The sequence below is a fragment of the Tursiops truncatus genome, chromosome 3 (genome assembly GCF_011762595.2).
Source record: "Tursiops truncatus isolate mTurTru1 chromosome 3, mTurTru1.mat.Y, whole genome shotgun sequence".
Lineage (NCBI taxonomy): Eukaryota > Metazoa > Chordata > Mammalia > Artiodactyla > Delphinidae > Tursiops > Tursiops truncatus.
Genome location: NC_047036.1, coordinates 132889038 through 132916759, shown reverse-complemented (window position 1 = coordinate 132916759; position 27722 = coordinate 132889038). Strand labels below are relative to the sequence as shown.

At 34.0% G+C, this 27722-nt stretch overlaps 1 protein-coding gene and 1 pseudogene across 5 annotated transcripts in view; one reads left to right on the top strand and one right to left on the bottom strand.

Moving 5' to 3' along the window:
- CLINT1 (clathrin interactor 1) overlaps positions 1-27722 on the top strand; it is a 65891-nt gene that overhangs the window by 32322 nt on the left and 5847 nt on the right. For 3 of the 5 annotated variants that reach the window (XM_019924833.3, XM_019924832.3, XM_019924831.3), the window contains 8 exons: positions 4149-4253; positions 4791-4887; positions 6449-6557; positions 7504-7668; positions 10508-10685; positions 14257-14503; positions 16580-16649; positions 23880-23954. In XM_019924833.3, the coding sequence (XP_019780392.1) occupies positions 4162-4253; positions 4791-4887; positions 6449-6557; positions 7504-7668; positions 10508-10685; positions 14257-14503; positions 16580-16649; positions 23880-23954 (1033 nt within the window). In that variant the 5' untranslated portion in view covers positions 4149-4161. Of the gene's footprint in view, positions 1-979; positions 1004-4148; positions 4254-4790; positions 4888-6448; positions 6558-7503; positions 7669-10507; positions 10686-14256; positions 14504-16579; positions 16650-23879; positions 23955-27722 lie in introns of those variants that run through there. The other 2 variants (XM_073802757.1, XM_019924834.3) reach the window with 2 other exon arrangements.
- Positions 11111-11312, bottom strand: LOC117312001 (U6 spliceosomal RNA; annotated as a pseudogene).

The following is a 27722-nucleotide window of genomic DNA, read 5'->3' as shown; positions in this document are numbered from 1 at the left end:
CAAACAAACAAAAAGAAACCATATTAAAAATACAGACCCATTTGATTCCATTTTGTTTAGAAAGAAGTAAAATTTAAAAGGCAGGCTAGGAAAAAGGCTTCTTACTAAATCTGTTTCAATTTTCGTATTCCTTTGTTAGCAGTTAAGACTGGATTATACCTGTACTTTACCTTTTCTCCTGGTCTGTCGTTTTGTTTAGCAAAGCATATTCTTGAACTTTTGGCAGGAAAAAAATACCATAAGACTATTCAAGTTTTTTCTTGTCAGTCATTTTACTGATTATTCTTAATGCAGATTAGAAGAATCACTGACCATCTGTAGGTAAAGCTCCATTTTAGCTTTTACTTTCAACCAATTTTGCCTCTAAAACCTGGACCCAAACTGTTACTGAGTAAAATAACTTGATATTTATCAGTAGTGACCAGTGATACAAGCAGAAAATGGGGAATAAAGAGGAGGGCCCAAATGAACACTAATCATTAACAAATTGAATAATCAACCCTTGACTTATTATATTGGCTGTGTTCATATAGCCATAGAAGCATGTGTACAGGACTTGAGGATGGTAACTTTTAGTAGTTAGCATTAAAAATCCAACTGAGTGCGTAGTGCTGGGTAGTGCAGAGTTAAGTACTCTCTTTGGGGACTCTTAGTCCTGTCCTACCTGCCTGTTGCTGGGGTGCTGTGAGGAGCACACGTGAAGTGTGTGAAAACACTATGGTTTGATTTTAATTGTGGATTTTATCCTTATAAAAAAGCAGTGGTTCGGGCTTCCCTGGTGGCACAGTGGTTGAGAGTCCACCTGCCGATCGATGCAGGGGACACGGGTTCGTGCCCTGGTCCGGGAGGATCCCACATGCCGCGGAGCGGCTGGGCCCGTGAGCCATGGCTGCTGAGCCTGCGCGTCCGGAGCCTGTGCTCTGCAATGGGAGAGGCCACAACAGTGAGAGGCCTGCGTACCGCAAAAAAAAAAAAAAAAGCAGTGGTTCAATATTACTTTAAGGTAAAAATCTTCAGAACATGAGCAGCTTCTTATATTTTTCACTCTGGTCACTCCCTGGTAATTTCCTTTAATTTTGTTTGCAGAACAGATCCTTGACCTTTGTCTGAATTTTGTGTGTTTTAAAAAACTGATGAGAGATCCCCCTCTAGTGTCTGAATTATCCATTTTAAAACATTTGTGTCAATCATAAGAAGTTTTAGGAATTAAGCTGAATGTTTTTTCCTTTCACATCTGGACATAACTTTTTTTTTTTAACTTTTCTTTTTTGGGGGAGAGGGGAGGAGTTATTTTCCTTTCTTAAAAAGGGCACTGGAATTATGGGTAGGGTGTGGATTGAGGGCAGTAGAAAACATGGGAAAGGAAGGATCAAAATGCCATTTCTACCTTTTTAGAAACAGTTATTTTTAAATGACCTGGAATAAGGCCAAACTATACAGTGTTGTTTTGTTTTAGTTTATATTTGTTTCTGAATTAAGTGCAGCTTAAAAATACTTTGTTTTGGAATTCTTTATGCCATCGGATCTCATCTTGAGTATTCCAGTTTCTGGAAAGCAGCGGTATTGTTAGAAAATGGTTTTAAAATAGAGCCTGATACTCTTCATGGAGGTGTTCTAACTTTGTTACCTTTTGTTACTATTGTTGCCATAGTTTTCCATGGTGTTGCCATTTTATATTTTATGTTGTGTGTTTAATGGCAAGTTGTCCTTCTACATAGTTCCCATTGTTTCTTAACCAAGGAAATAGGGAGATTCTTAAGCTATTGGCTCTCTGCCACCTCTTCCTCTTAAACACACAGCACTCAAACACATATAGGCCTTCAGCTAAGAATCTTGCGAAGGGTTAGGGAAACAGGACCTTTCTCATTTGACCCATGGGTTTTTGTAGCTTGAACAAGGAAAGTAGTGTTCGGAAAGCTACAGCATTTATGAAGGCTCTAGTAAAAATATTTCATGTACATGAGCTAGAGATTAACTCTTCATCTTGTTCTCCAACAAATTAAACAGTGCAAACAATTTCAAGTGCATTCTTGGTCATGAAATGCTTGGATGAATTATAATTCTAATTGCTATTGTTCATTCCCACAGCTACACTTTTAACTGCCTAAGCCGTGCATTCTTCAGCCAGTAAGATAAACAACAGCATTTTGAAATCCATTATTTTGTGGCATCTTAAATTGCAAATGTGTCATTGCCCGCCTTAATTTTATTTTGATTCAGTTGTTAACAAAATTAGAAAAAAAGTTACTATTTCTTTATATTTATACATAAAATTTTTAATAGAATGATTATGGGGTTTTTATAAAAATCCATTCATTAATAGTCTTAAATTTTGAAGGAGGCAGTGGAGACCAGGGATTTATTTTAGTGCCATGGAAATAATTTGTATTTGTTATCAAACAGTTGATATTTTAGGAGAAAGAAAGTAATAGGATTTCGCTTTTCTACCTTAATAGAACAGTATTCTGAATGTAAATCTAGAAGCCATATTTATTCTGTGATTTGTCAAGTCATATATATGCATAATGGTTCCTTTAAAATTTGAACTGTTTATTAATTGAAGTATTTGTAATAAATATGAAATTTATATTTGAGAGATTCGAGTGCCAATTATAATCAAACCTTCCTTATTTAAAACAACTTTTTGATGACTGAAGAACCGTACAGCAAAAGTGGGGTAGATATAACTAATAAGAGTTACCAAATTCTTATTTTTTCACTATTTCTGAAACTCAATTTTAAGTGGAAGATTTGAATTACCATATTTACAGGCATCTGTTATAACAATTGTTCAGTAATAATTGGAGTGTTACATGTCAAATGAGTACTACTATAATATGTCACATTTCCACAGTATGTATTCCTCAGAATGTCTTTGAATTCTTCAATCCATATAAGCATGAGAAATTCTTTTTTAACAACCACACATTTGCCATCTCATCTCTTAATTGTAAGGTATTCCTTTCAAAGTTAGTTCTTTCTTATAAAAATATTACTTAATATTGATATTTTTAAATTCTAATAGGTGATATTATCTCTAATAATAATAGCTAACTTTTATTGAGCACTTCCTATATATGTCAGACACTGTACCATTGTGTATCATTTGATATGTTACCCTTTGAGATAGTAGTAGTTTTCTTCCTTATTCCCATTTTACATTTGAGGAAACATTAAGAGAAGTATTGGGTTGGCCAAAAAGTTCGTTCAGATTTTTCTGCAAGATCTCATGGGAAAAACCCGAACGAATTTTTTGGCCAACCCACAAAATAATTTTGCCAAAGATCACAATGTAAGTTAATTGGAGTCAGATCTTTCTGACTCCTAGAATCCATGTTCTTGACCACTGCTGAAGTCTTAAGTGAAAGTTAAATACATTATCATACAGTCTCCAGATGGAATATTATGTAGCCATTAGAAATGAGGGCTGAGACTTCCCTGGCGGTCCAGTGGTTAAGACTCTGCGCTTCTACCACCGCAGGGGCACGGGTTCGGTCCCTGGTTGGGGAACTAAGATCCCACATGCTGTGCAGCACAGCCAAAATATAAATTAATTAATTTTAAAAGAAACAACCACTGAGGGTTACAGTGAGTACACAGTGACATAGAAAACACATGTGGTACAGTAAGTGAAAGAAGACAAGGACTACAGTTAAATGTTCATAGTGGTTCTAAACATCTTTAGACTTATCTTTGATTTTTCATTGCTTTTTTTATACAGTATAAATAACATTTAGCTTTTATATAATTTTGCTCATTAAAGAATTTCTGTGAACAGGAAACCTAAGACTGCATGTAAACCAGGTCTGGTCAGCAAAATGACAACTTAGCTTTATAATAGACTGTAGCATGTTCAATTTCCTTTTTAATTTGACCTAAAGCCATTTTTTACTGGACTTATGCCAGCTCTAATGTAATCTCTCATCTGTATTCTTGAAGCCTAATGGAATAGTGAAATCTTCTTAAAGATAACTTAAATGTGTTATATAGTGTCCTCAGGGTAGCTTGTGCACAAAAGATGTTTTCTTTCCCACCCTGTAGAGGTATCTCATTAGGACACCCAGTAGTGTCATTATTAAGTTTTCATGTGTTTCTCAGTTTTGATGCTAATCTTTGTGCGTATGTGCATGCATTTTTTTTCTCTGCAGCACCAATGTGGTTATGAATTATTCAGAGATAGAGTCTAAGGTTCGAGAAGCAACGAATGACGATCCTTGGGGACCTTCTGGGCAACTCATGGGAGAGATTGCCAAGTAAGTGATAATTTGACTCAGCAGTGCAGAAAGAATGCAGCTATCTTCACCCAGAAATGTGAAATTTGCTTTCAGTTTTAAACTGTTTAACTGCCAGATATAAATTTTGCATATAATCATTCATATATTAGTGGGGGAAGTTTTACAGAGGATCCATTCCCCTTAGATATTAGCTCAGAAAAGTAAAACAAAATTTTTCTTTTTCAATGAAGTTTAGACAGACTTTGTTAAAATTTTGACAAATGCATATAAAATGACTTAAAATAAAGCTAGGAAAATTTTTTCCTGATGAACATCTGGACGATTACGCCAGTGAATGAAGGGCTTGTAAAATATGATATTAATTAGTGGGACTTATGAATGTGCTCAATATTGTATAAAATATAAGAAAGACATTTTTAAGGAAGCATATCTAAAGTTTTTTGAATTAAGCTTATTAATTTTTTAAAGCTCTTTAGGAAAACACAGAACAAGCCTGCCATCTACTGTCAGAATTAACACACTGCAAACTCTTAAGGAAAATTATTCTTTTTTCAGGGCTACATTTATGTACGAACAATTTCCAGAACTTATGAACATGCTTTGGTCACGAATGTTAAAAGACAACAAAAAAAATTGGAGAAGAGTTTATAAGGTATGGGTTTTAGTCTGTATTTATTATTTGACATGTTGAAGACAAATGCTTGAAGTTTTAAGGTGTACATACATAAGTGATTATGAAGGATGTTGAATCCTAGAATAGAATATTCTAAAACAGGTAAAAGAAGTAGATTTGCTGTTTGTGTTCTGTTTTCTAGTCACCATAAACCACTCTTCATATATTTGTCCATATCGAAAGTAATGAATCTATAGTAGTATGCATGTTTAGTGTATGAGCAATTAAGATGAAAACCACCCTCTAATATGCTTTGTCATCTCTACATAAAAATTTGCCAGTATTATTACAGTATTGTACACCAAAAATATGTGTTAAATTTAAGTATAACAGGAGATTCTAAAGCATTAAAATTCTAACTTTTTAAAATTTGCAAATATGTACTCTTTTGTTAGATTCCTTTCATTTAATACTGATCTCATCATATAATGTAGAATTCTAAAACAAGATAGTAATCTGTTCTTCCATCCCCACGATATTTTCTTGCTGCTCAGAAAGTTTTTCTGTGCTTTCCAAAATGGTGTTATTATATTTATATTTGAAACTTTGAAAGCAATACTGGCTTTCAGTATTGAAAATCAATGCTTTATTTAGTCCCATGTTTTTGATGTTGTTTGTCTCTGAAAACATTGACTGTCATTCCTTTAGCTTATACAGTAGTGGTGATGAAATAGTTTAAATTTCTATAAATTAATTTTTTTAAATTAGAGCTTTTTGTTTGTTTTAATAATTCTTGGGTAAACTACTTTTTTAATGAATAAACTCCTGGTAGAATGAGGGTTTTTTGCCCCTCAGTTTCTTCAACCTAACTAGATTTTCATAGATCTAATCATCTTTATGTGAGGTTTGTTCCAAACAAAGTTAAGTTCAGAATTCATAATTCATTGGTTTTTAGTGCATTCACAAAGTTGTGTAGTAGTTACTAATGTCTAATTTTCATCACTTCAAAAAGAAATCCCGTAAACATTCTTTTCTCATATTTGTTGGCAGTGAGTTTTTTTTTTCCTTTGATTCTTTTTTTTTTTACGTGTCAGCATAAATCACCTTTTTAGCAGAAAATATCTATATTTTCCAAAGCAAGCAGCAAGTTTTTTAAACAAAAGCCACATCATAAACCTCCCAAATTAAATTTTATCTGGGGAAAAATGCTGTGAGGTCATATAATTACCAAATAATTGTTCTCTTTAAACTGATGCTTCTAACACTAAAACTGAACCAGCTTTCTAAAAAGCTTAGTGTTCATTTATATCATACATTCAGATATTTAACATCTAAGTTTTTTTTTTAATCTTTTGACACGTGTATCCAGTGGACAGTTTATAATTACTTAGTACGCTTGGTATAAGAGGAACTTTAAATTGATAATAAGAGTTTTTAAAGGTACTTTTAAAGTCTAATGTAAGGTAAAGAACCCACATACACATATGCACACAAAGATTATTTATTTGCTAATGTTAGAATTTTTTTTTTTTAGCCATTTACCAGAGCTCTACCAGAATTTATTTCATTAAATCTCATTTGGTGCTTTGTATTTTTACAGTCATTGCTGCTCCTAGCTTACCTCATAAGGAATGGATCAGAGCGTGTTGTTACAAGTGCCAGAGAACACATTTATGATTTGCGATCCCTGGAAAATTACCACTTTGTAGGTGAGCAATGGAAAAACCTATAAGCAAATTAAAACAGTAGTTGGAGTTGTCAGTCACCTGAACCAGCTTAGAAGCTTCTCCGCTCTAATTAGAATGTGACTGTTGCTGGTTGTGTGACGAGTGCAGAATCCAAGACGTGGGGCCCTAGAGTATTAATTAGTGAAGACAAGAACTTGCAGAAAATACTGGCTAATAACAACAGAACCAACACAACATGAGTGTTCGGGTTTATATTAAAATATGCACTGGAGACTGGTCCCCTGTGGTGTCCATAAAGGAATAGCTTTAATCATATGGGAAGAAAAGGTTAGAGCTCCAAAACACACACATCTGTTTGAAGCTGGGGGTTTTTTTTCCTCCCACCAAATAATATTTACTGTGCAAAGGCAGCAAGGCCAGAGTGTGTTTTGAATGTGAAAGCGGATACAGAATGAACCACATTTCATTTTGTAGCATACCCCAGTTGAAAGCATTTTAAAAATTCAGTTTTTCAGCTACACTAAATCCTGGTAATTAGTGTTTCCAAACTTGTATTGGGGAGACGAAGGCGTTTGGGTGCTTTTCAGTCATTAAAATGTACGTTTTGTTTTGTTTTGTTAAAATACCATAGAAAAAGAAAACATTTTTGGATATTAGTCCATTTTGTATGGTTATTGTTAGTAATCCTTTTTAGTGGATCTTTAATTGATTTTGCAGAGAACTGTTATCTGTGGTCCTTTTTAGTTCATCTTTGCACTCTTATAAGCCAAAATTGCATCTCAAGACTTAGGATTTGATGAGGAAATGACAAAATTCAGTAACACAATTTGCCTCTTCTTATTCACTTTAAAATATTGAAGTTGGTTTCTTGTGTCGAAATTTTCATGTCTTTTTTGTGTGTGTTAAAGAGTTTGATACATATTAACTGAATTCTTAAGGTTTTGTTTCTCCCTTACCATCCTCACAGATGAGCATGGCAAGGATCAAGGTATAAATATTCGCCAGAAGGTGAAAGAATTGGTTGAATTTGCCCAGGATGATGACAGGCTTCGTGAAGAGCGAAAGAAAGCAAAGAAGAACAAAGACAAATATGTTGGGGTTTCCTCAGACAGTGTTGGAGGATTCAGATACAGTGAGTATCAAAGACAGACTGGCACCTAAGCATCAGTTTAGCTTCTTGGGTGTATTTTAAGAATCATTGAAATACAGGAGACAAAAATGCTATTTTGAATACATACAATACTGAGATATATGTAATACTTATTTTGGCTCCTGTGGATCTTAGGAATCTTTCTATTTTTTACTTTTGTGTTTCAAGAATATGATTTTAACCATTAAGCATTATTGAATGACGAAACTTTGAGTTGACATACAGAGAATAAAATAGATATATGCCCTTTCCTCTTGGGGTTCCCATTCTAAGAAAAAAAAGGATTTCTGTAACTTACCATGTAGAGCATTAAAAAAAAAGTTTTGATGAAGAGATTCATCCTCCTAATTCAAAACCAGTTTAGTTCTATTTTTGGCCAAAAATAGAGCTACAGTTTAGTCCATCCTGAGTCTGTTCCCTTAATTAAGCACTGCGTTAATTTGATGTAGAAAAAGGTAACTGACAATACCATCAGTTTTTCATCTAGGCCTACACTGTATTGTTCCTAACATATTTAAGAACAGCTAGAACATTCATCTCTCATGTTTATTTTTAATGTAATAATATGGCTTTCCTAAAATAGATCACTAGGCAGGTGCTTGAAGCAGATACAGAAAATAAGAACTCTCTTTCATGTTCCTTTGGACTCGTTCTGTCTTCTCTGAACACTGACAGTCCCTTGTCATTTTGTATATACACAGACAGGCCAGTGCCACGTATACTTAGCAGCTGCATATTGGGGATCTCTAACTGCCCCCCAACCATATCTAAGTTTGTTTATATTTGAATTATACTGAGATCTAGTAACTCCTTCATTGTAACTGTGTAAAAATGTTCTATTTCTTACCTTGCGAGTATCTATAAAATGTCTTCGCTCCTTTTCTCCTCTGCTTTCTTGCCCTCAAATTAAAAATACTGCACTTAATTGGTTAATGTTTCTAACAGCAGAAAAATTCCTTTTTTTAATGTCCCATATCACATTTAAGTCAGTTCTTGAATTGGGCAAAAATGTTTCTCTTAAATAAATCACATAAATATGTTTTGGAGTTTTTATTTGTTTAGGGGAGTAAGAAGTCTTTCAATTATTTACCCAAGTAAATATTTTATTCTTTAGATTTTTCTAAGTAGCTTTAGCAGTTTAATGTGTTTTTGAGTAGAAAGAGCTGTTCGCCACTCCTTTCCTCATTCTACTTGCTAGTAGTCCTTTTTTTAATCAGCACAATATATAATTAGATAAATTTAGACAATTGAATAAGTTTTTAGACTTAGAGTGAACTAATTACATCATCTGCATTAGAGATAGAGTTGAATGTCCTGTGCATTGCCGCCTTTTATAAATTATTTTTAATGTTATATATATTATTCAGAGACTTAATCAACTTTAACTATTTTACATGCTTTTTATTTTGACATTAGATAATGTTTTGCCAATATCCAGTATCTCTGGCACTCATTTAGTATGATGTCCACCGTGCTAATTTAGTTTTCACCTGCTTTCATTTATCCTGTAAATTTGTTTCTTTTCAAAGTCTAGTTCATCACATTGTTATTGAAGTGTACATATACATTGTTGGAGAGCCATTCATTTTTATAATACCATCCTGGCTTAAATTTTGTCTAGAAAACATTTTTTTCATGTTCTCTTTAAGTTGGTGGTCACTTTCAGATTTAGTAGACATATTTTTAAATCCTCAAACTCTCACAGAAAATTTTGGCTTTGCAGTTTTACTGAGTAATTCAGCAAAATGGTTTTGTTCGATCTCCAAAGGGCATGTATGCCATCAGAACTTGTTAACCAAAGTTTAAACAAAAGCTCAGTTATCCACCTTTTGATTATTTTGCTGTTTCTCATTGGTCTTCCTTTTTCTCCGCACCCTGCCTTAATTTTCGGTCTTCTTTTTAACCACGCGTGATTTTTCTGCACCTTGTACTCTTGCCTCTTTTGTTGAGTTTGGACATGAAAATGGAAAAGGGTCCATTTAGCGCCTGTAATTCCTGTCTCTTCTTTAGGCCCTCAAAGTCAAGGACTAAAACAAATCTTGACATTTTGGGGCTTGTTTTCACTGCCAGTGATCTACTATCTCCATTATCAAATTCACACAGAGGCTCCCTAGGTTTTGCCAGTCCCAGCATAATGTTTGGACTTGGTGTTTGAATAGATCATCACTGTTCTGAACTGCTTGAGCATATTTCATGATTCTAGTCTGTATAGTTTTTGGTAGTTAGAATATTCTTTTCTTTTTAAAATAATTGAAGGATGCTTTCCCATGCCATGAATTACATTTATTTTTCTAGTTTGATGGTAAAGAATGACAGTTATGAGTCTTTACAGTATATTGGGATATGTAGCATTCAGAGTAGTGTTTCCTGTAGTTTGTGTTTTGTAAGAGATTGTTGCTGTCCAGTGCTTTTCTAATAATTGAAAAACCATTAAGAAATGGGAATGAAATATAATGCATTAAGTGACTTTTGTGAAAACAAAAGATTTCCATTTCTCTTTTGCTTATATAGCTCGTGTTGGTTTTTGTGTTTTCCTCTACTCCTTTCAGCAGCCCTTAAGAACTTCCTGATATGCTGTGCTGTGCATTAAGGTTGTGTTAGTTTTCATAAACAAAAGCTTTTGAATCTGCATTCCTGCCACTTAATGACTGGCACTACATGCTGTGCCTTGCTGCAGTTGTGTTGATTCAGCACTGTGGGAGCTTTCTGTTTTCCTTTGAAAACTATTTTATTATGAGGAAAAGTTTCAGAAATAAGGACTATAGACACCTTTTGAATTTAATGTCCTTAGAGTTGCTTCTTTTTTTAATGCTTTATATAGGTGAACGATATGATCCTGAGCCTAAATCAAAATGGGATGAGGACTGGGATAAAAGCAAGAGTGCTTTTCCATTCAGTGATAAATTAGGTGAACTGAGTGATAAAATTGGAAGCACAATTGACGACACCATCAGCAAGTTCCGGAGGAAAGATAGAGAAGACTCTCCAGAAAGATGCAGGTATTATTAACACTTTGTCTCCTGGGTCTCTTGGAAAGGGAACTAAATTGACACAGCTGGGTCTTGGGTTTTTTTATTTGTTTTGGGTGTTGGCATTATCTGAAATTCAGCTTTATTTGTTTGTTTCTTTAATTTATATTTTAGAGCAATTTTAGCTTCACAGAAAAATTGTGCATAAAGTACAGGGAGTTGCTGCATAACCCCACCTCTCCGAGTGCAAGAATGCATGCACACACACACGGTTTCTCCTGTTATTAACATCTTGCATTAGTGTGGTACATTTATTAACAATTGATAACCAATATTATTAACTAAACTCTTCAGTTTGCATTAGGGTTTACTGTGTTGTATAGTTGACAAATGCATAGTATCCACCATTACAGAACCATACAGAGTAGTTTCACTCCCCTAAAAATGCCTTGTGCAAAAATATGGAAAAATTCATGAATTTGCATGTCAGCCTTGCATGGGGGGCAGGCTAATCTAGTTCCCTGACGAGGGATTGAACCGAGACCATGGCAGTGAAAGTGCCAAGTCCTAACCACTGGACCGCCAGGGAATTCCCAGGTCATGCGAATTTTCACTGTATTGTTCCATTTTTAGTATATTTGCTGCTGATTTATACATATATATATAGTGTGTGTGTGTGTGTGTGTATTTACACACACATATATACAGTGCAGCTGTTTATAAGATGCTGTGTCAGACATTTGCATTTAGTATTGACACACTTTCCTTGTCTGTGTCCATTTATTTCTAAAATTGATCACATTTCCTGTATGTTTATTCAGGCCATTTATTGGAATTTTTTTTCCCAGTAAGAACTTTGATAGCTTATTTTGCAATTGGGCATCTGATGATCCAGGGATCTAAGGTATTGCTGAGGGATAATGAAGTTTATTATTTTATTAGATTTAAACAAAAGTTAGGGGTTTGAAAATTCTTCCTGTGACATTTCATTAAGATTCTGTGTCAGTTTATACCAGAAAAAAAAAACTCCAGATGGATATTTGGACTAAAATGTTTTCGAGTATGACCTATATTTTCATAGATTACATTTTCTAATGGTGGGGTATTTGTATTTAGTTTTACATAGAACAGTACTAGGAACCTTTTAGCATTCACTTTTTCTTACCTACCAATATAGCTATTAACTAGTTTTTCTGCCAGTTATAAGGGCAATATATGTAGCACTTAATTTGCAAAGCAAGTTTTATAAGATCTTTGTCATTTGTGCCTCACTGTATCTCTATTAGATAGTCTAGAGCAAGGATTTTACCATTATTTTTGGGGAGTAAGAACTGAAGCCCAGTCAGGCTGTGTGGAACTTGCCTAAAGTAACGCAGAGATGCAACCAAAACTTCAAGTGAGTTCTTGTAACTAAGTACCATCTCTTTTTCTCTTATAAAAAAATCTTAACAGTTCAGATTTAGGGGTCATTAAAAAGAAATAAAAATAATAATTTTGAAACTATTCAGATTCTAAAATATTTTAGTGCCTTCTCATTACGTTTCCATATTTATTAAATCTGTGGAATTCCTGTCTGTTTCTGGAATATGACCTTTGAAGAACCAGAATTTATTTTTAATACTTTGAATATATTTTACAACTATATTTCTAGCTCTTTTATACTGAAGGTGTATGCATATGGTAATAATAAATAACTAAACTATGGAAAACGATGCCTACCTCAAATACTCTGTGCTGTTTTTCCCTCTTTAATGTTCTTGTGGCCTTTGTGTTCACACTTTTGGTTTGACTTAGAAAACATAGTGGCCACATATTCTGTTGCTATTTCCTGAAGAAGTATGGGAATCAGGTAGGTAGGCTGGTTAGAAATCTAACTATGTACCTTCTTGTTTTGTTTTCTCTTCTTTGCCCTCCACCCACAATTTTTCTTTACTTGCTTTGTCTTCCTATTCTTTTTTTTTGTTTCTTCCTTGATTTTTTCTTTTCTACATTTGCCTCTAAGACAGGATCTGCTAGAGTTCCTAAATCTTTTATATATTCAGGTTTAAAAGAGTGAAAATGTAGTGTATGTTATTTGTTTTAGTAACTAAAGAGCAAACCAGGGACTTACATCTTGGAGTATATGTGAGAGAAGAATAGATTTTTAGACAAAGTTGCATGGGACCTATCTGGCATGGTATCAGAATTTTAGACTTAATAGCTCATTATTAGATTCAGGAATTCTTGAACACTGATCATATCTGAAGCTTTCATTTCATTGTGTGCTAGTAAGGTTTATATTCTCACCTTGTAAAGAAATTACCTTGCACTATAATCAAACTGGACATCAGAAAGGTAAGAAGTTTCAGTCTTAGATATAGGACTGATGGTGGTAATTTTTAGGTCATTTGTTGCTGAGAAATTAGTAAGTGACAAGGGGTTTTGAACACTTGATCAGAACTTGTAGATTCCCTAAAATGTTTATAGATAAAAATACATTTAACCCCTTTGCTCAGTGTGGGAAGCCATTCTTCTTGATTCTTGATTTATACAGGTTCCAAATTGATTTATATTTAAGTAGAAATTGCTTTAGATTAGTCCGAGTTAAATTGATCAGTAATAATAGTCATAGGTTTAAGGAGAATTTTAAGTATTTTACTTCAGAATATTTATAATTTAAACCACCTACTCTGAAATTAAGAAATAATAGGTAATGGAACGTATTTCAGGCAATTTCTCTCTCTGTCCTACTTGCACCAGAAAAAAAACCCCAATGCGTCATTACTGGAGAGCACACTAGTACTGACATATTTAATTTGGGGCATATGAAAAACACAGTTCTTTTACTCGTTCTGTATTTTTTTCCTTTCACATGTTAAGAAGAAGAAAAAATCTTTGAATGTGCCTGAAAAGGAATTCTTTTAAAATATTTTAAATATATTTAAATTTTCTGTAAAGCAGTTTTCTTAGTTTTGTGGAAGTTTGATCTCGCGATTCTATATAGTAAAATAGAGCACAGTTCTTGTAAAGTGCATTACCTCATTTTTCTGCATTTACAGATGAGAGTTTAATCATTTGAATGCAGATAGGATAATATTTAAAAGATATCCATCGAAATTATAGTATTTTATTATATATTTGTATTAGTATATGAGAGTCAGTGACAGAATCATGTTATATAAATGGAACTGTAGTTGTTGCACAGTCCATTTCAAGAAAATGGTTATCAAATGCAGCTATTTGAGCTCCTAGACTCTAATCAGTTGATTCTGATATGAGAATAACCCTGCTATTTTATTTTTTAATTAAGCTTTAAATCTATAATAAATAAGCATTTGAATTATTTCAGGCTTTTTTATTTGTACACATTTATGTAAATACTTTTTTGTAGCAGTATTTTAGACTTACCTGGGGAATTTGATGGGTTCCCACTTCCGCTCCCCAGTGCATACATATGATTATTCAGATAGCTTAGATAACATTCTCTTGATCCCTGTCAAATAGTCAAAGTATGGAATTTTGGAGTTACTGCATTTGAAATTCTTTAGCTCAAATCACTGAGGGCTCCATTTTAAAGTAATCCCTAGTCTTATTATTTTCCTTCTTTTTTAATATCTTTTAGTGACAGTGATGAGGAAAAGAAAGCAAGAAGAGGCAGATCTCCCAAAGGTGAATTCAAAGATGAAGAGGAGACTGTGACGACAAAACATATCCATATCACACAGGCCACAGAGACCACCACCACAAGACACAAGCGCACAGCAAATCCTTCCAAAACCATTGATCTTGGAGCAGCAGCACATTACACAGGGGACAAAGCAAGTCCAGATCAGAATGCTTCAGCTCATACACCTCAGTCTTCAGTTAAGGTGGGAATGGCACGAGTTTACACATTATACACAGTTTTATTCTTATAAATTACTTTTAGAATTACTGCATTAGTAGTCTCAGGCATTTCTAGGTAATCATATTAATTATAGATCATCTGGCATGTATTAGTCATTAATAATAAGAAATCTCTTTGGAGGAAGAAACCTGTCCAATTGCTGAATGATTATCTATGTACTTTCTATGAAAATAGTAATAACACTCTTGGTTCATTTGGGAAAGGCTGTGAATCAGAATGTAGTGCATCTGTTTCCTTCTAGACACCACCACTGGTACCAAGTGTGAGATTCACTAAGGAAAACATGGTAGTATTTGGAAATTGTAAGAAATGACCACTTGTATATATGACAAGTAGTTATATAGCGGAACTGGTCTTGTTTAATACAGAGATCGTTCCTCTGAAAAGGAGGTTTATTTGCCCTGTGGTCAGTATTGATTAGTAGCAGCACTAATTCTTGTAACTGTCTTCACTTTTTATTCCGCACAGAAATGAAATCCACCTGATTGATAGATACCTGGCTGCAAGCTAGTCTTTTGGACAGAAATCTGCCTAAGAGGGAGGTTTGCCCTGAAAGCCTCAATAGTTGTTTTGTTACTCTCCCCCCACTAGTATTCACCCAGCTTATATCTTTGCATCAAATGTAGCTGAAAGCTAGGGAAAATATTTTTCTAATGTATCTTGCAAATTGCAGGTGACTCTAAAAATAAAGCTAGTCCTACTTAGTGTCAAGAACTGTGTCAAGTTTTCCCACATATCTTCTGGTGTATAATTTCACCCATATTGTGCTCTTTTTAGTTTTGAGGAAAACCTCAAAATTACAACTCAACTTTAGTTGTAGTTAAAAGGGGGAAATGGATGTGTTATTTCCTTGTGGTCTTAGTTTTCCCCTGCTGTGGATACAGTTGCTTACTGATGACTGTCTAAGATCTGGTAGATAGTCATAATTAAAACCCAAATAATACATGATGGCTGTTATATGAAGAGTTCATTTATGGTTGCATGGGGAAAATCATCCAACCTGTATAATTTTTTTTAACGGTAAACTGAGACTTTTATATCTTAAAAGAATTTTAAGTATCAATATGTAGTACAGCCTGAATGTATGTCCCTGCCATAAATACTTTAAATTTATAGTGTAAGCTTTTTGACTTTGTTTTTATTACCAAAAAAAATGCATAGAACTCTGAAGTTCTCAGCAAGTTACTCAGCTGCTTCAGATCTCTTTCAACCTCAAGGCCTTTTTGAACCACAGTATATAGTGTTTTAATCTTCAAAGCTCAAATTAACATGCCTAGGAATTTACAGTGTTTTCCTGTTGCCTAGCACTTCTGTTCTAATTTAACATGTATGTATTGAACATTGAGGACCTATGCATTAGGGTGCTTAGAACTATGTATAGGAGAAAAATCATATTACAACTCCAGCCCCACAGTTTAGTTTGGGAACTAAATATAAAACAGATGTCAAGGTATATCAGACCAACATAGAATTATACTGACCTGAGCTAGATAGGAGCTAGATAGGATGTTGGCCTCCAGTCCAGTAGATCTCATACCTTCTTATGCATTGGAATTACTTAAAGGAGCTTTCTAAGACTGTACAGACCAAGATCCCAACCTGGGCAATTATGATTCAGTATGTTGTCATGGAGCTGGGCGTATATATTTCTTTAATGCTTCGCAAGTGATTCTGTGTTAACATTTGAGTGGGATCTGGAAGGTATGTTTTTTCAGAGTGAAATGCAGTAAGAAATGAGAAAGTAACCCAGGAGTAGTGGACATGCCTAATCTTGTCTGATCTCCGAAAAGAAGTGAGTTAGGGAAAAGAGGAGTGTGGATGTTAGGGACTTTTACAATGGTAGGCATTTAAAAATACTATCTCTCCATAAGGATTCAAGGTCACTTCTCTTTTTTCAGAAAAGGAAATCTACCTTTATTAAGATAATTACAGGTATTTGTGTCTCAGTTGGGAATTAAAGATGAGTAGAGCAGATTTTTTTAAAAAAAATAGTAGAAATATGTTTTCTAAGCTTATTTAGTTCTGTGTGTGTTTTCAGACTTCAGTGCCTAGCAGTAAGTCATCAGGTGACCTTGTTGATCTGTTTGATGGCACCAGCCAATCAACAGGTAAGCTTCCATATTGGCTTTTTCTTTTTATCAATAGTATTCTTGGTTTCAGAGTAATTTTTTTTAATGGCAAATAAAAGATGGAATGAAAATTTAAAAAAAAAATTTTTTGCATTAGATTTATTTTTAATGTGAAATTAATTCACTTTGAGCATTATTTGGGAGGAAGTGTTTAATTGCCTTAAATAAGGAAGGTGAGCACTTAAATATTTGACTGGTAATTCAGTAATCTCTCTCAATTTCTTTAGCACTGAGTATTTGGGGTCCCTTTGCTTTTTCTATAAGCAAAATGGACTTCTCTGCCCATTTCACTGTCTTTCCATAAATCTTAATTCTGGCTGTCAAACTACCCACGCCTAGAGTTCATTTAAACTTTTCATTCATTTATTCACTAAACATTTATCGAACCAGACACTGGCCTGGGTGCTTGCAGTATAATGCTTAGTAAAACAGTTCTTGCCCTCACGGTAAGGTCAAGTGGAGGAAGTAATCATTAACCAAAGAGTCACAAATAGTTACCTAGTTACAAACATACAGAGTGCTTTGGAGGAAAGGGGCATTCTGTGAAAGTGTGACATATTTTAAAAAGGGCTGCAGCAAAAGAATAGTCCATTTACCAAGATTTTCTCACAGAGAAGATTAATGGTTTCTTCAGTTTGATGTCCAGTATGTGCTAGATTGTTTTGAGTAATTCCCTATAAATTGTTTTCAAGAAAATTGATTATTTTAGGTTGCATTTGATGATTATGGAGTCGTAATAAACTGTACTGCAAGTCAAAACAGCTTAAGAAATAAAACTTATGTTTAAAGTTCATTTCACATTAAAATGTAACTGGCGAGATTGCCATAGAAATAATGTCAAAGTAAATCTGTTGTTTCTAGTTGTGTGTAATAATTTTTCAAAACTGAATTGTTTTAAAATTTACATTAGTGTTTATGATGAAAATTACTTCTCACTGATAGTTTAGTACATATGATTAATTTAAAGTCTCCTGTTATTTTCTCCCTGTCCATGCCTACTATCATAAAATTAATTCTTAGACTAGGTGTGAACTTACTAGGGTGTCTGGTTCAATCCAATTTCTGAGATTCTTCAGTTCCCAGTCCCTTTTTTCTGTAAATGTAACTTCGTAAAATTATTCCTTAAACTCTATTGAACTGTCATGCCCAAGTTTGCAAACAACTACATTAGTTGTTTAACAGTTTATGTGCTGTCTTTTTGTACATTGAAGATTTTCATAGTAGTATTAACTGGTAGTTAGCATGTAGTCATATAATACAGACTTAGTGTCACAGAATATCAACTATTTTGGATTTCCTGGTATGAAATATTAAAGAGCCCTTTTCATGCATCTGTGAAAATTTTTAATGGAGCAATCAGAGAAGAATTAACTAGGAAGGTCAGATGAGTGAATCTAACTTTTTTCCTTGGTGTTAGCCAGATTGCTTTGAACAGAGAGAATTATTAAATACCAGCATGCTTCCTTTGCTTGGCAAGAAACCTTTGAGTGGTTTTTCTTCTCTAGTGCAAGCAGTAGATTGGCTAATTAAATACAAGTAGTAATTAATATTAATACAGTAATTGAGACAAAGTCTGAATGAAATTTGGAATATTTCTTGCCTTAATGTTTTTATCTTAATAATTTCTAAAAACCAACCGAAAATGGGTTGACATCATAATTTTTTTTTAATTGTTCACTGTTTATTATTACGGTCACTCTTTTTTTTTAATTAATTTTTTTTTTTTTTTTTTGGCTGCGTTGGGTCTTCGTTGCTGCGCGCGGGCTTTCTCTTGTTGCCACGAGCGGGGGCTGCTTTTTGTTGAGGTGTACGGGCTTCTCGTTGCATTCTCGTTAAGGTGGCTTCTCTTGTTGCGGGGCACACGGACTCTGGACGTGTGGGCTTTAGCAGTTGTGGCACAGGGCTCAGTAGTTGTGGCTTGTGGGCTCTAGAGTGCAGGCTCAGTAGTTGTGGCACATGGGCTTAGTTGCTCCGTGGCATGTGGGATCCTTCTGGACCAGGGCTCGAACCCGTGTCCCCTGCATTGGCAGGAGAATTCTTAACCACTGCGCCACCAGGGAAGTCCCCATAATTATTTTTTAAAGTTCACTCCTGTTTGAAACAGTTTAACCACTTTGTGTAGAACCCCCTCCAATCAGTAAGATGAATTTCATTACTATGAATTTCTATTTAAATATTTTAGTAGTAATATATTTTAAATTGAATTCAGCAGTGGAAAAAAAAATTGGATGTTAAATCTTTAGCACCTACATGTAAGAAAGTCTAAGAATCTACCATATCAGCATTGCTATTTGGTATGCCATTTGGGTGTCATTTCCGATATGTGCCTATATGTATAATACTGCTGTCATGCAAGTAATATGGACATGAACTGTAAACCTAAGCAGATACAGCTTCTGTACCATTCACCAGATAAATGTCTCCTTGGAGAAAATGCTCAGATTTTCTTTTTTTATGTGTTATTTCATCCTTTTTGTTAGCATCTTCAGAAGTATATGTGATAAAATCATTGTGGAATATCAACCAAGTTTAAAAGTACACATGTGAAACCCATTCATCAAGATTTTCTTGAGACTCTGATGATAAATGTCCCACTCTGGTGATGTTCTTTTAAAATCTGTACTCAAATGATATTTTGGTGACATTTATACATAGTATGTTTCTAAGTAAACATTTTTTAAATGAATAATAATGTATTTAGAAAATAAGCCAGTTACAAATATAATGCCAAGAACCATTCCATTTCATTTTTAGTATATCTCGTCTTCAGAGTTTTCGTTGTCTCCTTTTGTCCCTTTTGTAATTAAGGAATTTAGATCTTGATTAACATACTACTACATAAGTTGTTTCTAGTACAATGAATGAGGTTGAAGAGAAAATATAAAGACTTTACAAGGCTTGCAATATCGTTTGATTTTTTGGTTGTTAAAAAATATCTTTTAAGATTAACGTGTATAAAATCCAAAATGTTCATTACATTTACATTTGAACCTGTTGCCTTGTACTCCGTTATCGCTAAAGTTAGTTGAGGATATTTACATGGATGTGAACCACCTTGTTATAGCCAAGTTACTGGTTATTACAACCCAACTTACATATTAGAATTTTCATGGGCGTTGTCTCTAGTTTAACCTAAGTTTACTAAGAATAAAATGTTTTACCATATTCTGTTTTCACTAATATAAAAGTAGTATGTGCTCATTTTAGAAATTTTATGGAAAGTAATTCACCGTAACTTAGGTGCATAAAGTTAACTATTAATAATTTTGGTGAATAGTCTTTCTTTAAACATTTTCTATATAATCAGTCAGTATATTTATTTAAGCATTTATTTATTTATTTATTTTTCACAACTCACACACACTGTATTTTATTTTTACAAGAGATAAATAAACTGACACCAAGCATTGTAAATTAAGCATTTATTATGTTGCAAATCTTTTTCAGGCTTCTAGATAAAGATTTTATTGTTATTATATTTTTTTGTAAACTCTTTTTCATCTAAAATCTCATGACCATTTCCTTATTATAGTTGGTATTTTACAGACCTTTTAATTGCTTTATAATCTTAACATTATGTAAGTATGCTGTAATTTACTTGACCAGTCAGCCTCTTATTTTTTGGACATTAGGTTTTGATTTGTTTCCAAACTTCTCTCTGTTATAAAGTAGTGAAGTAGCATCTTTCAAAATCTTCCATTTTGGTAAGGAGAAAATAATATTTCATTCTATTTTGCATGTGTTTGATGACTGACTTTGAAACTTTTCATGGTTTTATATTGCTAGTTGTAACTTGTCTATTCATGTCCTTTGTCCTTTTTTTTAAAATTGGGGTTGTTTATCCGTATCGATTTTTTAAAAACTTATTTATATTAGTTCATCATATATTTACAATTTTTTGTCATTTCTATTAATTTTGTATTTATTAGAACTTGTGCAAAAGTTTTTATAACGTAATCTAGATTAAATTCTTCATTAAAGAATATTTCCATTTATAGTTAAAGCACTGTCTAGTTCAACTATATTTTTCCTGTTCACAGTGTTGCTTTGGAAAATACATGTTCCCAGCTGGTGATTGTAAATAACCTCCTTGCTTCCCTGAAAAGGCAGATGGAAATGGTTCATTTATAATGACACCTCTCATGTGGGAATCTTGAAGGATAGCTCTTATTGTGAAATTTAGCAGTCTTCCACATGCAGCAATTTTTGGTAGACTCTTATTTAAATTCCCTTAGATAGAAGTTATCTGGGAAAAATGCTTAAGTATAGAAAATGTCTGTTAAATTTAAGGCATTGGTATGAATAACATCATGCATATAGGTTTGGATAGTCCCTCCTAGGAGGGAGAAACTTTTCCTAAATGAAATAAGAGATTTTTAATTTCTGAGATAGTTTCCAAAGTTGAGGATCACATTATGTAAAACACAGTAGAAGTATAATCTGTGGCACTTCAGAAGATGGAGAAAAGTTAAATCCTTTTCAAGGAAAGGTGGCTTCTATTTGTTAAATTCTTATGTGCGTTTCCACTCTTTTACCTCCAGTGTTCTTAAATTAGTCATGTTTGAAATTAAACTCCCTGTAGTGTGGATGGAAAGAATAATATTTGCTATAGACAAGTTATGAACATAGTATAATTTTAGCTTAGGTGTTAGAATGTAGAGCAATAGAATAACAAAATAATTATTTGAAATGTTAAATTCAGGATAGGACAAAAATAAAATATGTCACCCAGTTTGAAGATGTGATTCACAGTATTCAGTGCTATACTCCACAGCATGAATTTTCTTTGTAGCCCAGACTGGATAAGATTTGAAAATTCCGAACTCATTTGGCATAATAAATTACATATTGATGTTTATTCACTGCTTGGATGAAGAAGATGAAAATAATCCCCTATTTTCAAATCCCTTAGTGTTATAATAAAAGATGAACTATCATTCTGTTACCTAACAGTATACTTTGATCAATATTTTTAACATGAAGGAATATTACAGAAGACATACTTATGAATATTAAGCAGCAACTGTTCACACCATTGATTTCCCTGCTAGATTTTATTAATATATGTGCTTGTTTATATAGTTTAAAAATATAGCTCATTGATCTTTTGTACCTATTGTCACATTTATTATGACATATGTACCTTTAAAGAAGAGAAAAATCACTGTGATATTTTCCTTTGGATAAAGCAAAAGCAGACATATGAGCTGTAGTTGTTGCTAGGAGTAGAGAACCTTGGCCTTGGTGAAAGTTAGTTCACGGTGAGTGAGTATATATGTGAATATGTGCATCTGTAATGAGGTGAAGGAATAAGGAATTTGTTAGGCCTGCTGATAGTTGACTACAGTAAATGTGCATTAAAAAGAAATACCAAGTTCACCTGTGTCAGAAACTGATTTGTTCCTTTTATTACTGCTGGCTATTTATTAAGAAGGGGAGATGGTTCTAGTTTAATTAACCCAGTTGAGTGTAGCAGATGGGACAGAATGTCTTGCAGCGATAAGACAATTCAGAAATGGCACCAGATGTTGGAAGCTGTCCCTGGTGGTATTTGAGTGCAGCCCAGATGTTCCAGTCCCACCTGGCTAGTTTCTAAGCACTGCAGGCTAAGCAGCTGTGATGTAACCTATATAATGTTCACATAACAGTAAAAGCACTATAATTGAACTGCCGCTCTAAATTTCTAAGGTTGTGACTCTTAAGAGGTGAAATCTTTAAGGACAAAAATAAGGACAACTATTTAAGGTTTTAGATCCTTTGACTATTGCTGTTTCATTGATAACTGAATTGAGGAGAAGTGGAATATAAAATTTAACAATGTTACTGTTCAAATTATAGATAAAAGTAAATATTCGTACCTATTTAGTGTTTACAAATGAAAATTTGTATGAGAATGTGATGTTATGCATGCAGATTGATCTGCAGCCTTATGATTTGAATCTCACACCTTTAAAAACACCAGTCTGGAAGTAGCAAAAAGCTACTGGTTTTTTTTCAAGGATTAAAAATGCAAGTATTTTGCAAATATTTGCAAGTAAACAATAGGAAAAAATAGTCCACGTAAATCATTGCATTCATTTTTCTTCCTATAGCTATTAAAACTGATTACTATGCAGATCAACTTCAAGGGTTTTTGGGGGTTTTTTTTTCCCCCTTTTATTTAAAAAAAAGTCAAACTGCAGAAAATTTGTCACATTTTCTTTGTCTCTCTCTAGTTCTTTTTTGGTTTTGTTTATTTATTGTGCACCGTTTGAGAGAATTGCAAACATCATGACATTTTGCCCCTAAGATACTTCAGCGTATATCTCCTTACAACAAAGACATTCTCCTTCACAATCATAATATAATTATCATACTTGGGGAATTTAACAGTAAAACAGTACTGTTGTATAATAGACCATATTCACATTTCCCTGGTGTCTCAATTACGTCATTTCAGTATAGCACTTACTTAAATATCCAGAGTCCAGTCAAGGATCACCCATTTCATTTACTTGCCATGTTTCTTTAGGCTTCTTTAATCTGGAGTGGTCCTAGTCTTTTTCTTTTATGATGACATTTTCTGAAGAGTCTTGAGAGCTGTTTTGCAGAATGTCCCTCAATTTGCATTTGTCTGATTCATTCTTCATGACTGGAGTCAGGTTAAATATTTTTGGGAAGAATTTGGGTGATGATTTCTTTTTTAGTCCCTTTATATTAGAAGACCCATGAGTGCTATTTTGTCCGATTATTAGTGACATTAAGTTTGAGCACTTGTTTAAGGTGGTATCTGTCTGATTTCTGCACTGTAAAAGTAGCTTAATCTCTTTTTATTTGTAATCTGTGGAGTGATGATTTGATTACCCAGCAACATTTTACCCAGGTTTTAGCATCCATTGAAGATTCTTATAAAGAGCATAATTGGCCAGATAAACTGCATGCCTACATTATGTTCGTGAAATGTGAGTAAGGGGTAACTGTAACCACAGTTGTAGTATCTATTATATTACTAGTTATAGAACTGAGGGATACTGTAAGAGAGTCTGTCCTGTGGTAGCTTAAAGGGAACATGGTGACATGAAAAGCTGGATCAACTAACTAGCTGTTATGATGGGTCTTGGGGCTCTAGTATTGGGTATTTTTTGAGTGCAGTGCTAAAATGGCTTCCTAAAAGTGCTATCAGTTGTGCTGTGGTTCTGACAGTTTTTTTTCCTCATACTTAATTTCTAGGAGGATCAGCTGATTTATTTGGAGGCTTTGCTGACTTTGGCTCAGCCGCTGCATCAAGCAATTTCCCTTCCCAAGGTACGATATGATTTGATTGGCCAGAAATCTAGGGGCAGTGGAAATGTTACCAAAACAAAACAACCCTTCACCACCCCACCCCCATCTGCTTCTTTTGGCCATTTTCTACTTGTAGTAGTATTTATAATTCCCAATTCCCAAAGAATTTATTCACAAAGGTACTTTATTGGGCCAGTATCCTAAATGTGCCAGACAAATTAATCTGGTTGCAGACTACTCAGGTACACCTAAATAAAATTGCCCTCACTCATAAGTGACTCTTGTTTTATTTTGGGGGGCGGGGGGGGGCAGGGAGTAGGTGCGTAGGGAGTGTGAATAAGTATAAATCTCGTTTTAGCAGCAAGAATATTATGGTTTATGTTTAGCTTATATGATTTTCTTGAATGAAATTCAGGGACGTTGGAGTTGGGCAGACCATCTTACCAAAATTCATTTCTTTATAATTTAGACATCTTAAAAGAATTTCTGTGAAAAATAACTGAATTTCATTTTGGCATATCCTTAAATGTGAGCAGTTGAACCTCAGGCAAAAAAGAATTCCTCATTCCATGTTAAATTAGAAATTTTAAAATACTCTAGATTTGTTGTGATCATTTCACAATATTTGTAAAGATCAAATCATTATGTTGTCCACCTGAAACTAATACAATGTTATGTGTCAATTAACACCCTCAGTTTTTTTAAAATGGCAAAAAAAAAAGCTAACATCCAAGCAGAATATAGGCTTTAACATAATGGACTGAGGTGAAGGGCTTGTATTTTTCCCCCTTATTATTAATATTTTTATCTTACTACCTCTGCCATATACTTTGGTAGCTATTTAACTTTATGAAAGCCTCTGAGCCTCCACCTTTCTAAAATTGGGAATAATGCTACTTGTCATGGTTCTTTATAAGGATAGAGTAACGTCTGTAGAGACGTGTAGAATAGGGTCTGAGTTCATTATTAAGTGTCTTTTAGGTTGTAAAGGGGTTGGTTCTAATGTTTTTTTCCATAAAATTTGGTCAGTCTGAAGTTTGAGAGATAATATAAAAAATTTAGCTATAAAAATCATAAACATGAGGTGAGGCAAGGAGGAAATATTTAACTGAATTAGTTTTATTATTCATTTCAAGTAGAGTCATCTATCCCCATTAATTGGATTAAAATTTATATTTAGTACTGCCTAGTTTAGGTTAGTGAGGATTTAGGAAGAAAGACGCATAGGTTTTAATGTGATTTGGGTTATTTGGACCACTTGTGTAAATTCCAAGTATTTCCCAGAAACCAGGATTGTGGAGTAATGAACTGCTTCATTTTAGAAGTGTGGTTATACCTTGTAAGGGTTAATACCTTGCTATAGGCAAATCAAAGTGGAAAATGAACATTGCCCTAATTTTACAGACTGCCTGTGTAATTCTCAAAGTTTTTATGTATATAAAGTTGGCTACTATGCAAATAATTCAAATATGTTAATGTTGCTAAGTGATAACATCTCTTCATCTTATGTGATTAACATAACCTGATCACCATTACGCAAGGGGCTGAAACTGTTGCAACAATGATTAATGATTGCTGAACAATATATGCCTCACTAGAAATCTCTTCCTCCCATGATTAATCATCTCAGATAAAGTTTTCAGATGGGGTAACACATTTTGCCCCAGTTTCCATTCTTATTCTGTTTTCTAGATCAAGCAGATAGAAAATCAGCATAAAGTTTACCTTTATCCAGCAGTCTTCCTTAAATTAGTTTAAATTGTTTAATACATAGAACTAATTGTAAAACTCTTAATTCAGTCTTTTTGTAAAGAAGATCAAAGACATATTTTAGCAAAACCCGGAAGTAATGAATATCAGCCCAGTTCTTATATTAAATTGTTGGTAGAACTTGGGGTTTCTAAGTGAATTATTTTCTCTTTTGAGGGTGCTTACATTACAAAATGGTAATAGAACATATAATTTTAAAGACTTAATGTTATTGTTCTCTTGATATTTAGCATAATGAGACACAATTATCATAGTGGGTGGTTACCTTTTAGGCTAGACAAAATGTATTACCTAGTTGTAAGTGAACATATAGTGCAAAGAAATTAACTTGAGCTACATACTGTTCGCTTTCAGATGACAGTTTATATGTAGCTCTTTCTTCACCTTTGCTTTTTTCAACTTCCATTAATTCATATTTATCTGTTTGTCCCTTTCTTAAAGCAAGGTTTGTTTACTTAGTATAGCCTAGTTTAAAAAAAATTTTTTGCAAGTATCACTTGCCTTTATATTTATTGTGTTCCAAATAGTATTATGTATGCAGAATTTATAGAAGCTTGACTTATACTTTTATATGGCATACCTAAAGGAAAGAAAGTGTGATGCTTTGCCTCTCCTCTGTCTTTTCACAATTAATCCAAAGTAACAATAAACCTCAAATGGCACTTACTATATATTAAGTTATTCAGTCTTCGCAACTTAGATTTTTTAAAAAGTATGGCACGGGGGACTTCTCTGGAAGTCCAGTGGGTAAGACTCCATGCTTCCACTGCAGGGGCATGGGTTCGATCCCTGGTTGGGGAACTAAGATCCCGCATGCCTCACGGTGTGGCCACATAAATAAATAAAAGCTCTCCTTTAAATAAAATAAAAATACAAAGGCACAGAGAAGGTTCAGTAAGGTCACACAGCCAGTAAAATACAAAATCCGTTCTCTTAAATATTTCAGTCTATTAATTAACCTATTAATTTTTTTTTTTTTTCCACGGTATACGGGCCTCTCACTGCCATGGCCTCTCCCGTTGCGGAGCACAGGCTCCGGACACGCAGGCTCAGCGGCCATGGCTCAGGGGCCCAGCCGCTCCACGGCATGTGGGATCTTCCCGGACCGGGGCACGAACCCACGTCCCGCATATCTGCAGGCAGACTCCCAACCATTGCGCCACCAGGGAAGCCCTAACCTATTAATTTTTATATTATTAAATGCATTAAATCTTTTCTATGCATTAAATCTTAAACTTGTTACAATTATACTTTGAAGCATAGTGATAGTTTTGTTTCTTTTTTTAAATATTAGCATGAGTTCCCCTCTTAAGACTATACCCCACTTTTTACTTAAATAGATTGAACAGTCCCATTAGAAGTAAACAATGTACTAAGGTTATATATCATGGCTCTCTGTAGCCTTTGTGTTGTCAGTGGAAGCATGGCCAAATGGGTGAGAACTTCTTACAGAAATTTAGTAATCCTAGTCTTAATTTTATTGAGTTTTTGGGTTTTTCTTTTTAATGAATTTGGGGTTTTATTTACATGAGATGGTATAAATCACAGTCTGATTTCTCTTTGAACCTTTCCAAATAATGATAGAACAAAATGAGCTGAACTGTCTGATTTTACTGAGTTACTCCTTGCATGAAGATTCTGGAGCTCCCAGCAAAGAGTTTAACCAGTTTAGAGGTTTTTTTCTTGTTTTTGGGGGATCTCAGGCTAGTTCATATTTGTTTAGCTAGAAACGTATTTGATATGCAAACTTAGGTTGAAGGAAAGTTTTAGTTTCTGTAATTTCTTTGTGTCACCTCAGACCTGCCAATGCCAAGAGATGGATTTTACTTGATATGTGGAAGTTTTTTTTCTTTGCCACCTTGTTAACACTGGTGGAATATTCATGAGAAAGAATAATGTCCAGATGGAGATGGTACCTGCAGATGTTAATCTGGATGGACACAGATCAGCTCTAATTTGTTTCAGTTGGAAGATTGTCTGTGGATTTCAGAAACTTTCTTACCCTTTTTTTCTTTCTCA